At 35.4% G+C, this 14,995-nt stretch overlaps 1 protein-coding gene and 1 long non-coding RNA gene across 2 annotated transcripts; one reads left to right on the forward strand and one right to left on the reverse strand.

Annotated features, from left to right (window-relative positions):
• Positions 1–3,425: 3,425 nt before the first annotated feature.
• Positions 3,426–7,989, reverse strand: LOC115984948. The gene is made up of 3 exons (XR_004090562.1): positions 7,797–7,989; positions 4,576–4,781; positions 3,426–3,569 (listed from the first exon to the last, which is right to left on the reverse strand). It is a non-coding gene; the product is annotated as an uncharacterized LOC115984948 (long non-coding RNA).
• Positions 7,990–10,632: 2,643 nt separating this feature from the next.
• On the forward strand, positions 10,633–14,072 carry LOC115990798 (cation/H(+) antiporter 15-like). The gene is made up of 3 exons (XM_031114605.1): positions 10,633–10,883; positions 11,217–12,221; positions 12,734–14,072. Exons 1-3 carry the CDS (start codon positions 10,677–10,679, stop codon positions 13,931–13,933), a joined length of 2,412 nt encoding a protein of 803 aa, XP_030970465.1. The 5' UTR covers positions 10,633–10,676; the 3' UTR covers positions 13,934–14,072.
• The last annotated feature ends 923 nt before the right edge of the window (positions 14,073–14,995 follow it).

The following is a 14,995-nucleotide window of genomic DNA, read 5'->3' on the forward strand; positions in this document are numbered from 1 at the left end:
TTCATTAAGATGCTCATCTAAGTTACAAAAGTTACAAAGTATAGAAAACTTTGTTTCAATAGTCATCTAAGATACACAAGTACCAATGTACACAAAACACATACTGTTTTGGTATTTTTCTAAAACAAACAAACAAAAACATGTTAAACAAAGTATAGTATAAAACTAGACTGACTCAAAAATAAGAAAGCAAAACACACAAGTAATGCATAAACAAAAAGAGAGGGAGAGAGAGAAAAAGTGACTAAATCACTTAGAGCATTTTTCTTTCCACATCTTGGAAGAACCTTTCTGTTGAGCGAACCTTTGATCTAGCAGTAAGGGGGAAGAATCGAAACCATTCAAGTTCAAAAGGAACATGAGGGCCTAAAGAAGATCTCCAAGAAGAGTAAAAGAGGATGGAAACTAATTCTAGTTTCCAGATGAGATCATACTGTTGCTTTGTTGAGTGGCTAACCACTTGTAGCAATTAGGTCGAGTATGTCCTGTAGCTCCACGGTGATGACAAAGATGCTGCTTCTTTTGTTTAGACTTTTGATTATTTCCCCTCTTAGTCCTAGGGTTTCCAGTCTCTTTCTTATCAAGCTTATGGGGTGCTCCTAAGATAGATTTACCCTTGTTTATGTTCTCACTAGCCAAAACAATTTTAACATCATTGTTCTCAAAATTAACATTATTAGCAAGTGAGACAAACACTAGTACTAGAAGAAGCAATATTAGGAGAAGAGAAATCATAACCCAAACCAGTTCTATCCAAAGCAGATTTTTGAAAGCTAAGCATCTCATCAAGCTTTGCACTAGAAGTCCTCTCCAATTGAGCTCTAACTTGAAATAGCTTTGCTTCAAGCTTCTTGGTCTTTTCAGCTAAGAAGTTGTTCACAAATCGTAGTGCTCCAATTGTCTGATTAGCTTCATCAAAATTTGTGGAGAGTTTTAATAGGCCAAGAATATATTGACCCCTTAGGTGAATTAACCAATTTTAGCCAAGTGAATTAATTAAATCAATTAACATGCAATACGCGTGATAGCACAAACAAATCACCAAATAACTAAATGCAGCAAAAATTAAATTTGACCCAGGTGATTTGTTTACGAATGGGGAAAATCACCCAGGCAAAACCCCACCGGCTAAATTTAAGGTCACCACTCTCGAGAATCTACTATTATCAAAACAAGCAATGACAAGTAAAGGAATCCTAGTATCTTATACTAACCTATAGTTGAACCCTTACCCCAATACACAATTGGACTTGTAAAGTAGTGACAATCTCTCCTTTCATGCACAGCTCCAATTACGTGACTAACCAATCGATGCACGGATCCCAATAAGTGATTAACACACCAACTTGAGAAAGATATTGGCTGCAAAACCCTACGGCGTACAAACACCGTACGATGTACAAACGCAGCAGCTTCTTCAAGAGAAAGATGAACTAAGGCAATTTTTGTCTTCGATCACAATGTGAGTGTAACAACAATTGCAACAACATTTGCATCAACTGAGACAGCTCTTAAAATAATCCTTATATATGTATAGGGTTGTGAGAAAAGAAACCCTACACAAATAACTTGGATATGCATGAAAAACATATCCAAAAATCTAAATTTCGTAATTCTCGATAGATACATCTGTCAAGATATCTGTTGAGCTTCAAATATTAAATCTCGATAGATACATCTGTCGAGATATCTATCGAGTTTTAATGAACAGAACTTCTTCACTTGATTCTCAGACAAATTTGCATGGCTTTAATACTTGGACTTGAACTCTTGTTTCATGAAGTATTAAATACATCCTAAATCTATCCAATTACAAGTAAAGTGTGTTTTGTCAAAGGATTAGCCAATTTTAAATGAGATATGTTCATAACATGTTCCACCCATGTCCTAACAAGCTCTTCTCGATCAAGTTCCACATCACTCAGCTTCTTGGTGGCCAGCCTATATAGTTTCTCATGCTTCTCAGAAATCTTGTACAATTTTTCATAGGCTGTATGGATATCATCTTGATCGTCCATTTTCTCAAACTTAGAGTCCACCAAGTCCTCTTCATCATCTACTGTTTCTGAAACACCATCAGTAGGATCAACTGTAGCAGTGAAGGCATTCGATATTCCCTCGTCATCATTGTCATCTGATTCATCCTCAGGCTCAGTATCACTCAAGGTAGCAGCAAGGGCCTTGCTTTTCCCAATAGTCTTGAGATAAATTGGACATTCTTGTTTCATGTGTCCAAAACCTTGACATCCGAAGCATTTTGGTTCGGAGAGAACAGTGTACTAACCACCTTCTTTAGCATCTTTCTTTCCTCTGTCTTGGTTCTTGAATTGAGATGAACTAGACTGCTTATGATCTTTATCAAATCCCTTTGCAATGACATTCTTCATGAACTTTTTGAACTGCCTTGTGATATAGGATTTCATCTTAGAATCTTCATCATCAGAAGACTCATCAGTATCACTGCTTTTGGTCTTCAAAGCCTTGCTCTTACTCTTGCTTGATTTCCCTATCCTAGTTAAACCCAATTCATAGGTTTGCAAGTTGCCAATCAATTTTGTCGAAGGAATTTGGTCAATGTCCTTTGATTCCTCAATGGCAGTGATCTTGGCATGAAATCTCTCCTGTAGAGATCTGAGCACCTTTCTTACAATCTTAGGTTCGGGAATGGTTTTCCCAAGATTAAAGGTAGAGTTCACTATGTCCTTCAGCTTGGCATAGAACTCGACAAACGACTCATCCTCCTCATCTAAAGACTGCAAGAAAGCTATCATGCGTACTTTCCAGTATACATAGTTAGTGCCATCAAATAAATGAGGTATAATTAAATATTGTCCTCTATCCATGACAAACATGGGTCAATGGATTACACAGCAAAGATTAACCCTAATTAGAGTGTGTCCACTCTAATACCACTTGATAGGCCAAGAATGTATTGACCCCTTTGGTAACTTAATCAATTAATTTAGTCAAGTGAAATTAATTAGATTCAATTATATGCAATAAGTGTGGTAACACAAACAAATCACCAAATCACTATATGCAGTGGAAATTAAATTTGACACGGGTGATTTGTTTACGAATGGGGAAAACCACCGAAGCAAAACCCCATCGGGTAAATTTGAGATCACCACTCCCAAGTATCCATTGTTATCAAAACAAGCGATTACAAGTAAAGAATCCCAATACCTTATAGCAACCTACAGTTAAACCCTTAACCCAATACATAATTAGACTTGTAATGTAGTGACAATCTCTCCTTTCAATGCACAGCTCCATGTTCATAACTAACCAATCGATGCACGGATCTTAGTACATGACTAACACACCAACTTGAGAAGGATGTTAGCTGTAATATTCTTCAGTTCATCCACACGATGAAGATCAAGAAACTCCTTGGTTACAAAACCCTTGGCACACTAACGCAGCAGCTTCTTCAAGAGAAATATGAACTAAGGCAAATTGTCTTCGGTCACAATTTGAGTGAATAATCACTTTGCATCCAATTGCATCACCTTTGACGGTCCTAAAAATAATCCTTATATATGTCTAGGATTATGAGAAAAAAAACCCTACACAAATACACATGGATATGCATGAAATTAGATTTGGAAATCTAAATTTTGTAATTCTTGATAGATACAGTTGTTGAGATATCTGTCGAGCTACAAATATTAAATTTCAATAGATACATCTATCGAGCTTTGATGAACAACACTTCTTCACTTGATTCTTGAATAGATTTGCATGGCTTCAATACTTAGACTTGAACTCTTGTTCATTGAAGTATTGAACACATCCTAGATCTACTCAATTACAAGTAAAGTACATTTTGTCAAATGATTAGCTAATTCTATATGACATATGTTCTTAACATGTTCCACATATATTCTAACGCTCTCCTCTCAAGTTCATGCATAAGACATATGCACCCTGTTAGAAATCAACACTCTTTTTTCTAGACTAGAGTGTCTCTCTTAATCTCTTTTTCTCCGGAATTCTCTACATTTTTCTAGAGGCCTTTACAAGTTAAACTTTAGTCATAATTTGCCTACTGTTCTAGAAGTTGACTTGGGCAAGAAACAAAAATAGGAACCTAGAACCTAGAATCTAAAAGCCTACAGAGTCGAACTGTACAATCAGAAGAAAGACGAAGCTAGAAGCATTGCTGAAAGAAAGTAACAGAAAATTTAAGGTCGGTAGCTTAACAATCTAAAATCATGTATAAATAGGAACCATAGGGTTCCCACTTGTTGTGTGTGTCATAAACATAAGTCAAGAAACTCTTCCTAGTGAGTGAGTGCATTAAACAAAAAGCTAGTGTGTGGAGTGAAAGGAAGGTGCCGTGTGTGCATTAGTGTCATAATGTATGCTATGTTGCACAGACACACCTATTTTTTTGGCCAAGTATCCAGGTATTGGTAAGACACTTCCCAAATGTGTACCCGATTTTTTTTTTAAATCTGGATACGGCTTAGACACGGTTGCAACACACCAGTACATCCCAGACATGGAAGATCTTAAAAAAATAAATAAATAAATAAAAGCAAGATTTTGACAACTAGACAAACCACTCACGATTGATCCTGGTTTGAGCATAACAATCGACTAAAAGCCCTAAAAGACATCTGCCTCTCAGTTCTTCCTTCTCTCGCACCAAAGCCCCTCAGCCTCTCTTTGCTCTGTTCTTGCCTTGTCCATGTTCACCAAGTCACTCCGTCGTAGATCAGTGACAAAAGAACCCCCGCCGGAGACCCCAACTCTCCCTCTCTCGCTGTCACACCCTAAACCCAAAAGGATCTAAAGCATGAGAAATACATCTCAAAGGTACTTGTAAATTTTTCCTTTTTAACAATTCAATTCAAAAAATTCATACTAAGTACCAACATCAAGAATTTTCATAATAATTTTATTAAAGATACTCCAAAAGTAAGTCAGAACTCTATATGCAATAATTACAGAAACTATTGACTACAAAAGAATGGAGGTTTGAATAAAATATAATTGCACATCATCAGCTTGTCCCATTATTGGGAATAAAGTTATCACCACTACTATCAAATACAAAAGAATGAGTCAAGCTTCCATCATCTAAAGATCAACATCACAAAAGTCCAGCCTCCATCACTAGCTAGTCTAACTATTGCTAGCCACAAAAACCTATCTCAAAATGATCATTGCCTACTCTAAAAAAGTTTGTGAAAGAATAGGATGATCATTGCCTACTCTAATAGGGGTAGGGGAGATGCAAGTTTCATGATGATGAATAGTTTACAAAGCATGCGATAATTTGGGAATTTCCAAATAAATTCTACAAAACCATTTCCAAAAATAATATGACAAGAATGATTAAAAATGATACGGGACAAAACTTCTCAAAATGCTTGCATGAAACTACATACTATATTTTGTAAGCAATAACAATACAATTCCAAACCCAAGGCCACATGACAATGCCGTCACAAAGATGGAACTAATCTGCCGTCACAAAGATGGAACTCATCGCCGTCACAAAGACGGAACTCAATAACCATCACAAAGACAGGTACTAAGATACCAATGTCACACAGACTATAGTATCTAGCTAGGTAATCACCGAGTAATCACATGTCACAGCATATGGGTAGAACATAAAGAGCTCACAAATTACATTTAATTCAAAATAAGTAATTCACTTCTAAGTAGTTTCATAAAATATTTGAATACCCAAGGTATTCACAAGGTTCTCAAAGTCTTCAACTCATTTCTTATCAAAAATATTTTGTATTAACTTCCCAAATAACATAAGTCAAGATAAAGAATGTTTATATTTTGCAAATAATGCAATAAATCCATAAAATCCATTCTCAAGAATTTAATCAAAGATGCTAGTCTTTTCCATGCTAACAAATCATGCATTTCCCCATATGCAATAAGAAATATGATGCACTTTCAAATATAATCATATATAGTAGGATCACAACACAACACATTTTAGAAAAACATAGTTCTACAATTAATTTTCCAAAATGTGTTTGACCCAAATAAAATGCTTATGCAACATGGTTATTTTCCAAAAATCCCATTAAAAAGCTACTTATCTCACAACCCGCAAAAGCCTAATTTTCCAAGCTCGAAATGAGATTAGTTAGAACCTAAACAATACCAAGCAAACCAATCACAATAAGCATAAAGCTTGACATTGCATCTAGCTATGAATTAGAGATTGCTAACTAAGCAATTAATTAGGCGAGCCTAGTATATAACCTCACAAATAATGTATTTCACTTCCAAAGTTTCTCAACAAATTAATTTACAAGGCATAGACTCTCATTATACTTATAAATCATTCAAGGTATTGTCTCTAACATCAAAACCTCATCACTTTATGAGTAGTTCCCACAAGATTTATATAATATCATCAAGGGATCCATGACACCAAAATCATAATATTCTCCAAGACAAAAATTAGAATCTTTAATGTAAAGTTGTGATTTCCAACTAGCCTTTGTTGGCTTTAATTTCGTGCCAAATTTGGTTGTAATTCAGTCAATCATTTCCCTATATTTATGTAGGTATAATTGTAAATGATTAGTGTGAGAGATTGGTGAAGAATCAAGCATGAATGAAGAGTAGTGCAGTTTTGCGACTAGCTCGCGAGAAGCTCACGAGTAAAGGAACTCACAAAAAGGTCACGTTTGAAGCACATGACTAGAAGCTGAAGAGTCATGCCAGCCTGTCATTTCACAAGTACTTAGCGAGAAAGGCCATCTCACAAGGTACCCTCGAAACTCTCTATTTGGCAAAAATGAAAAGTGCTTTCCTAAATTCTTTACACATACTATATATACCCTCATTACCCACAAAATTGTAAGAAGTCCTTTTTAGAGAGAAAACCCTAGCAAAACACTTGAGAGTTAGAGATTGTCATACCCACAATCATCTACACAAATTCTCTTAGTTTTCCTCTACTCCTACCTCTCCATCTACGCATCCTTGAGAGTTTCTAACCCAAACACTTACCTCACCCATTCTGAGTGTTGAGAGAAGTTTTGGTGCCTTTAGGAAGCATTGGAAGAAGTCATTGAGTGGCGGATGCAATCGGGCGGAATTGCAAGAATTGGAAAGCTAGTGAAGACAAGACTCTGAGAAGTCTGTTGGTAGCAAGAGCTTGGAGGACTTAAGTACATTGGGTAGATTAGGCTTGGAGGGTCTTTTTGATATTTGTGTACTCTTAACTTATTCATTAGTGGATCAATTTGGACTTAGAGGGTCGCAAAGAGGTTTTTTGTCGAGTACTTCGGTTTCCACTTCGATAACATGTCTCGGTGTTATCTTGTGTTTGCATCTTTCTTCCCTACTCTTTAAGCTTTACATTTATTGCTCATTGTACTTGCTTATGGCTTAGAGTAGTGTTACCGATTTATTGCGTGTGCTTTACTCTTGTTTCGCCCTTAGATAAGTTAGAGTAAAAGCAATTAAGTCGTAATTTAAAATTGGGGGTCTAAACAAGTATTAGTGTTTTCACACTAATTGAACTTTCATTTAACTAGCTTCAAATAATCAATAAAAATTATATTTACCATCTATTTCACATTAAAAAGCCAAAACCACCAAATCTTCACCACTTAGATAACCACCATTGTAAAAACTATAAACTCACTCATCAAATAATTCCACCAACACAAAACCCATACATATAAACACATGAATATCACTTCCAAAACTCATGAATTACATGGGTATCATTATCAAAGCTTAGATAAAGAAAGCCTCTAGCAAAAGCATATAAACCCACCAAAAAAATTAGAAAATTTTACCTCAAATAAAAGATGTGAAGATGAAAGAGTTCCTAAGAAGTTTTTCTGGTGATCTTGCCGGAAAAATGATGGTGGAGATGATGATGTGGGGAGTGGGGTATCGATGGTAGAGTGAGAGGGAGAAAGAGGGAAAAATGTGAAATGAAATGAAAAGAGAACCAAATGAGATAGAGGGATGGACCAGCCAAAAGGGAGGGAGATATCATGAGATTGTGTGGTAAGGAATAGTTGGGGTAGGTGGGGGGTCACGTGGGCCTAAAAAATCTAACCACCTTCTTTTTTTTTTCTTTTTTTTAAAGGGTTGTGGCGTTACACTCCCCCTCTGTCATAGAAAGAAGTTTCTCTCTCCTTTAGGTTTCAACTTCTCTCTCTCTTTTGGTCTATCTTTCTCAGTTCTTTTCTCTCTCTCTCTCTCTTTTTTTTTTTTTTTTGGTTGGATTTTATCGTTCTTGCAATTTAGCCTTACACGTTTTCTTTTATTGGTTTTACTGTTTTAGCCTTCTATGTTTTCTTTTATAGGTTTAGTAATTTAACTATTTGTTTTGTTGACATTGTTGTTTAGTAATTGACTATTTCTAATGGGTTTAGTAAATGACTAATTGTTTTGTTGTTTAGTATTTGTTATTTTATGAGTGATATTATACTTCCTTGTTGTTCTTAGTTAATTTAAATTCTAAAATAAATATAAATTATGTTTAAAAAATTTAAAAATATACCTAAATATAAATATTAATTAATTAATTAATCAATGTACCCTAAACGTGTCGTATCCTTATTTTTCAAAAATTGACGTACTCCCATCCCATATCGTACCCATACCCGTGTCGATGTCCATGCAACCTTGAATGTATGTAAGTCAAGCATTAATGTTTGTAAGAGCACTAGTATTGTTGGTGCTAAAAAGTTATATTGCTATTTTTAGCACTATCAAATACCAAAATATGGCTACATTAGTGGAGCCAAAACCATATTTTTTAACTTCATAGTTCATAGTTACAGTGCATAGTTACTTTTGGCTATTATATAAAAAAAAAAAATATATATATATATATATATATATTATTAAATGTTGTGTTCACATTGCTTTTTACTAAAAAAAAAATATATATTTTTCTCTTTACTTTCTCTTTCTCCGTTTTGCCTCTCTCTACTTCGTTTGCCCTTTGCATTTCCCCTCTCTATGCATTCACACTGCTTTAATAATATAAAATCTCTTTTATATTATTTTAATTAAATAGTTAAAAATATAAATCCAATATCAGTGTGTACTGTAAAGTGTAAAAATAAAATAGATAAATTAATTTTTTGTAAAGCTATATTGCTAAATTTATGACTCCTTCAACATAAATGCTCCAAAGTATTATAATTTAGAGAGTTTAGTTTTCAATAAAAGTACTTTGTTCACGTGTTTATAATCTGTTATAGAGCTTCAGTACTTCAACACACCCTTGCATTGGACAAACTCCCACCGCTCGTTGTACTACCATTCCACCGTAAATGGTCCATTGATGGGTCTATTAATTAAATCAGACAGTAAAGTAAGGGCTCCAAATTGCAGTGTTCTTGAACTATCCCCCTGCTCAGTTGGGATCTTAGTTGATCGTGGCAGTTTAAGCCACTCAACGGTTTCATCAGAGGCATACTACTCTATTGCTGTGATCTTCATAGGAGGTAATGATGATAGAGAGGCATTGATGTTTGCCAAACGCATGGCCAATGACCCAAACATCAGCCTGACTGTAATTCGCTTTGTTGACTCTTGCGGCAATGAAGTTGTTAGTAGCTGGGACAAAATGATCGACTCTGAGATATTGAAGGATGTGAAGCTTAACAAAGTGGGTGATGCATATGTGATATACATTGAGCAGTTGGTGAAAGATGGGCCTCAGACGGCATTGATTGTTCGCTCTATGGTGGACGAGTATGATCTTATTATAGTAGGTAGAAGGCATAACATAGTGTCACCTCAGACATCAGGGCTTGTAGAATGGAATGAATTCCCAGAGTTGGGGATAATTGGAGACTTGCTCGCCTCATCAGATATCAGTAGCAGAACTTCTGTTTTTGTTGTGCAACAACAAAAACAGAGGATTGCTGTTGGACGAAGAAATTAACTAGGGGTTCTTAATTCTCATCTTTTTTTTTTTCCTTCATAAATATAAAATATAAATCCATTCATCTTCCCATGGTGCAAGTGTACAATTATAGGGAGGGTGATACGTAGTTTGTTGTGAGGATTTTATGGTAGTTGTTTGTGGGATTCGACATAAATTAATGGGGTTAAAAGGACTTGTAATGGTATTGGGGTATGAACAGGGCTCCTCTTGTGAAGCCTATTATTATTGTTTAAATAACAAATTTTGAAGCATAGTGCTTTGTTAGAATTTTCATAATCCTTTTTAAGAAATAATAAAAAGGGTTTTAATAAAATATTTTAGAAAAATTTTGACACTATTTTTTTGAGAAATATAAAAAACTGTAAAAAAATTTAAATATTTTTTTGCCATAAAAAATTCTAAAAATATACCCTAAATCAATGCCCTATTTCAGTTATATATTACCATAATAAAAAGAAAATATGTGCACAAAAATATCATATTTGCAAATTGCAAATACCTACTCCTTGAAACAGCAAATGAATGATTAATTGGTAGCCGTAATTTGTAGAATACAAGGTGGAACACAGGGAGTTAAATTAGGTGTTTGACCATCCCACACCATTCACGTGCATGTCTATTAACTCTCTTTTCCAATTCTTCACTCTCATCTCAACCCTGCATGATATATTGACTTGATACATACTCTCTCTCTCTCTCTCTCTCTCTCTCAATTTTGTTCTTCCAGTGAGGCCTTGAAGCATAACTTCTGTGAGTTTGGAACATGATGCAGGATATTTGGCGGAATGCCACCTGGGCCTGCCTTCCATACAAAGATGTAACAAGTAGAGGTGTCTTTCTCGGAGATAATCCGTTTGATTTCGCAGTTCCAGTCCTTTACACACAGCTATCCGTGGCCGCCTTGGTCGCTGCCTCCTTACAATTTATTCTTACCCCACTAGGTGAAAGTGCTTTTATTTCACAAATGTTGGTAAGCTTTTCATTCTTGCTAATGTAATTCAACACAGTACCTGATTTCAATTCTCCCTCAATTAAAAAAGAAGGAAATATAAACATATAAATAATGATACTTACAGTGAATCCCAACCCTTTTCCATGTACATCAATGTGTGTGTCTATATATATATATATATATATATATATATATATGCAACGCAATATTCATATTATCCTTTCCACGTTATTCAATCATAACGAGATATATGGCCTTTTGAGAAAAATGAAATTATAAAGAGGAAAAATAAACTAATTAATTTCTGCATTTTATTTTATCTCATTCTTTTTTGGTTTTGAATGTGATCAGACAGGTATTGTACTGGGACCTTCGATTCTGGGAAAAGACGAAGTCTTAGCTGATACGATCTATCCCGGAAGAAGTATGTATACAATTAGAACAATCGGGGCCTTCGCATCCATGCTCTTCATGTTCATCGTTGGAGTTAAAATGGATTTGAGTATGGTAACAAAATCAGGAAAAAAGGCACTGGTTATTGGCTTATGTGCTTTCTTTTTGCCACTAATGCTAAGCACAACCTTGGCTTACACTTTAAAGCGTAAGGTTACCCTGGAGCCTAATTTATATGAGAGCCTAATTCAAATTGCTGTATTTCAATCCTCAAGTTCCTTCCATGTCATTGCATGCCTTTTAGCCGATTTAAATCTTCTCAATTCAGAGCTTGGCCGATTGGCTACTTCTTCTTCCATGGTTAGTGGGTTATGCTCTTGGATTTGGTTATTGGTGTCATTCATGGTGAGGCAAAACATAATAATAACCAAGAAAAATACTTTCCCACTTGCAGCATTAAGTGTAGCCGGCATGCTGCTGATCATAATATGCATCATGAGGCCCATCTTATTATGGATGATTAGACAAACAACTAAAAGAAAACAACTCAAAGAGAGTTACATGTTTTCCATCTTTCTCATGATATTGACGTGTTCCCTCCTTGGTGATATCGTTGGGATACATTTCGTGTTGGGGCCTATGATTTTAGGCTTGACTGTACCAGATGGTTGGCCATTAGGATCAGCAATAGTCGATAAGCTTGAATCCTATGTTTCGTTAATTCTCTTGCCAACCTATTATGTGCTCACCTGCGGGAACTTAGATATTTTTTCGTTAAATTTAAAGACTACTGGAATTGTAGAGTTGTTGGCTTTATCTAGCTTTCTGGGGAAGGTCATCGGAACCATGTTACCTTCGCTCTATTGCAAAATGCCCATCATGGACTCGCTCTGTTTAGGCCTCATCATGAGCACCCAAGGCATTACTGATGTTATAAATTTACAAATCGGGATTCTCCTCTTTGTAAGAACAACAACTCGTTTATTCATGCTTCTCATGCTGCTACATATATATTTAGTTGCATTCTGCAAAAAGAACTAAGAATTGGTTTCATTTCCCAAAAACCATCTATTTTGCATTCAAAAAAAGGAGAGAGTGCTGAAAAAAATTGCAATGAAATACTTGAGCAAGGAATTAATGAGTGTATGTTTGAATGCAGAATTTGTCTGAGAGCTTATTTGCTTATTTATTGAAAATATATAGTTGCTTATTTGCTTATTTATAGAAAATTAATTAAAGTATAATTGTACCCAAAAAAAACGAGGTTTTAAAAAGACGTAGACAGGCAAATAAGCCAAAAGTCTCACCAAAAAAAAAAAAAAAAAAAATTGGATTCAAATGCGCACTGATATCAATTAACTGAAACATTTTTGTTTTCTTTCCCACATTCTTTCCAAAATCCCAATTGCATCTTTAATATTAATTTGCCCACCAAATCGTGTTAACATGACGGCATTCCTGCTTTTGCCTTGCAGGTTATTGACAACGAATCATATAATGCAATTGCTGTAACCTTCATTTTGATGACGGGAATCATCGCTCCCATAGTGAAAATACTCTACAATCCATCCAAGAGATACATGAGCTTCAGAAGGAGGAGGACTATCCAGCATACAATGCCTAATGAAGAGCTCCGTTTGTTGGCCTGCATTTTCCATCAAAACAGTACTCCTTCCCTCATCAATCTTCTCGAAGTCTCCAATCCAATGACCAAAAGTCCCATCTGCTTTTATGCTGTCCATCTCATGGAGCTACAAGGCAGATCAGCTCCAATTCTCGTGGCGCATCAACAAGGAAAAAGGAGTTCTATTCATTCCAATCATTCTGAACACATAATAAACGCTTTCTGGCGATACGAGCAACATAATCTTGGTAAGGTAACGGTGCATCCATTTACAGCCATTGCACCGTATACCACAATGCATGATGAGATATGCAACCTTGCTTTAGAGAAGAGAGTATCAATGGTGATTATCCCTTTTCATAAGCATTGGACGTTGCATGGTTCAGAGGAGTGTGACAAGCACATAAAAGCTGTCAACTTCAAAATTCTTAAGAATGTCCCATGCTCAGTCGGAATCTTGGTTGATAAAGAGACATTATCTGGGAGGAATTCAGGGGGCAGCAAACCTCTGTACAGTATTGGAATGATCTTTTTGGAAGGGCCGGATGATCGCGAAGCATTAGCATATGCTATGCGCATGGCGGAACACCCCAATGTTAGCCTTACAGTTATTCGGTTGGTTCAACCTAATAAAAAGAGTACGGAGCTTGATTGTGATATGATCAAACGGTTCAGGATGTCTAACATCCAACAAAAGCACCATATATATAAAGAGAGAGTTGTGAAAGACTGTGTGGAAATGATAAATGTGATTAAATTACTAGAAAATCATTATGAACTAATTTTGGTAGGAAGACAGCATGAAAGCAATTCGTCATTGTTCATGGGACTTACTTTATGGAATGAGTATCCTGAGCTAGGGTACTTGGGGGACATGTTAGTGTCATCAGAGTCTGATTGGGAGGTATCAGTGTTGGTGGTGCAACAACAAACATTTGAAGGTGAAGATATGCCTGAAGGCTTCAAGCTCCTTATGGAAGACGCATTCTCAGTAAACGGAAGTATATCAAGCGATACCAAATTGTGCCCCAATTCACACAAGACCATCTGAAACCTGAAATAGTCAAACATAGAATAAAAGGCACTGTTAGCAAAATATGGTTTAGGGATTGATAATTTTTCTGTTTCAGTTAGAACAAGCTCTTCACCAAGATGTAATCGTTGCTTTTCAATTGAATAAAATTCATAGTATTCCCATAAAAAATAATAATGAAGGACAATGGGAAGTTTTCTCTTAAATCATGAATTAAAAGAACAAATTCTCTATACCACTTTTTATGTTCTACTTTATGTATTCCACCATTCACAAGTTACTATGTGTTTAATTTTTTTTCTATTTTAAACTTTGGCGATTTTATAACAAAAGTCAAATAAATATTTGATAAGTTGTAATTGGTGGAACAAAAAGTGGATTTGTATTCAGTTGAGAGCACCTCCGAAATTAATTAGTAAGACCATATCAATGAACATGAAAAAATTCTATTTGCATAGCTTCAATCTTATTTTTTGCCTGTAGATTCGAGATTACAATTAGATGTGAATGATTTACGGCTAGTCATGTCGACTTCAAATTGCTCCATTGGCCTCTCCTAATTAGGGGTGTTCACCAAACCGCACAAACCGTAAAAACCGCACCAAAATCACTAGTAAAACAGCATAACCGCACCGTAAGTAATAGTGCACCGTAAGTAATAGTGCACCGTAAGTAACAGTGCACCACACCACATGGTGTAGTGTAATTTACAGTTTTATAATAAGAAAATTGCACTGCACCCTCTCTATATATTAATATATTTATTTTTTTAGTATTAAATAGATTATTAATAATTTAATAACCCTAGTTTTCAAAAAAAAAAAAAAAAAAACTTTAATAACCCTAGCAAGTGTTGATTAAGAAAGCCAGCCCAAAATAAAGAAAAACTAGCTTAATAATTTAAAATTTAGCCCAAAACAAAGGGAAAATCAGTTTTGGGCTAGAGAGGAAAAGCAGAGGCTGCGCCACGTTATGCTCAGGGTGTTCCCAGGAACACCTTGACTTGAAAAAAAATATATATATATATATAATAATTCAAAAAAATTTATTTCTTTACCCTTAAAAAAAATTAGGAACACC

The sequence above is a fragment of the Quercus lobata genome, chromosome 1 (assembly GCF_001633185.2).
Source record: "Quercus lobata isolate SW786 chromosome 1, ValleyOak3.0 Primary Assembly, whole genome shotgun sequence".
Lineage (NCBI taxonomy): Eukaryota > Viridiplantae > Streptophyta > Magnoliopsida > Fagales > Fagaceae > Quercus > Quercus lobata.

What these genes read in the sequence shown, in the direction of transcription:
- LOC115990798 (XM_031114605.1), top strand. Translation starts at nt 10,677, where the DNA reads ATGATGCAGGATATTTGGCGGAATGCCACCTGGGCCTGCCTTCCATAC. An exon ending in CTTTTATTTCACAAATGTTG is followed by an intron (nt 10,884 to 11,216) that starts GTAAGCTTTTCA and finishes GAATGTGATCAG; the next exon opens with ACAGGTATTGTACTGGGACC. An exon ending in AAATCGGGATTCTCCTCTTT is followed by an intron (nt 12,222 to 12,733) that starts GTAAGAACAACA and finishes TTTGCCTTGCAG; the next exon opens with GTTATTGACAACGAATCATA.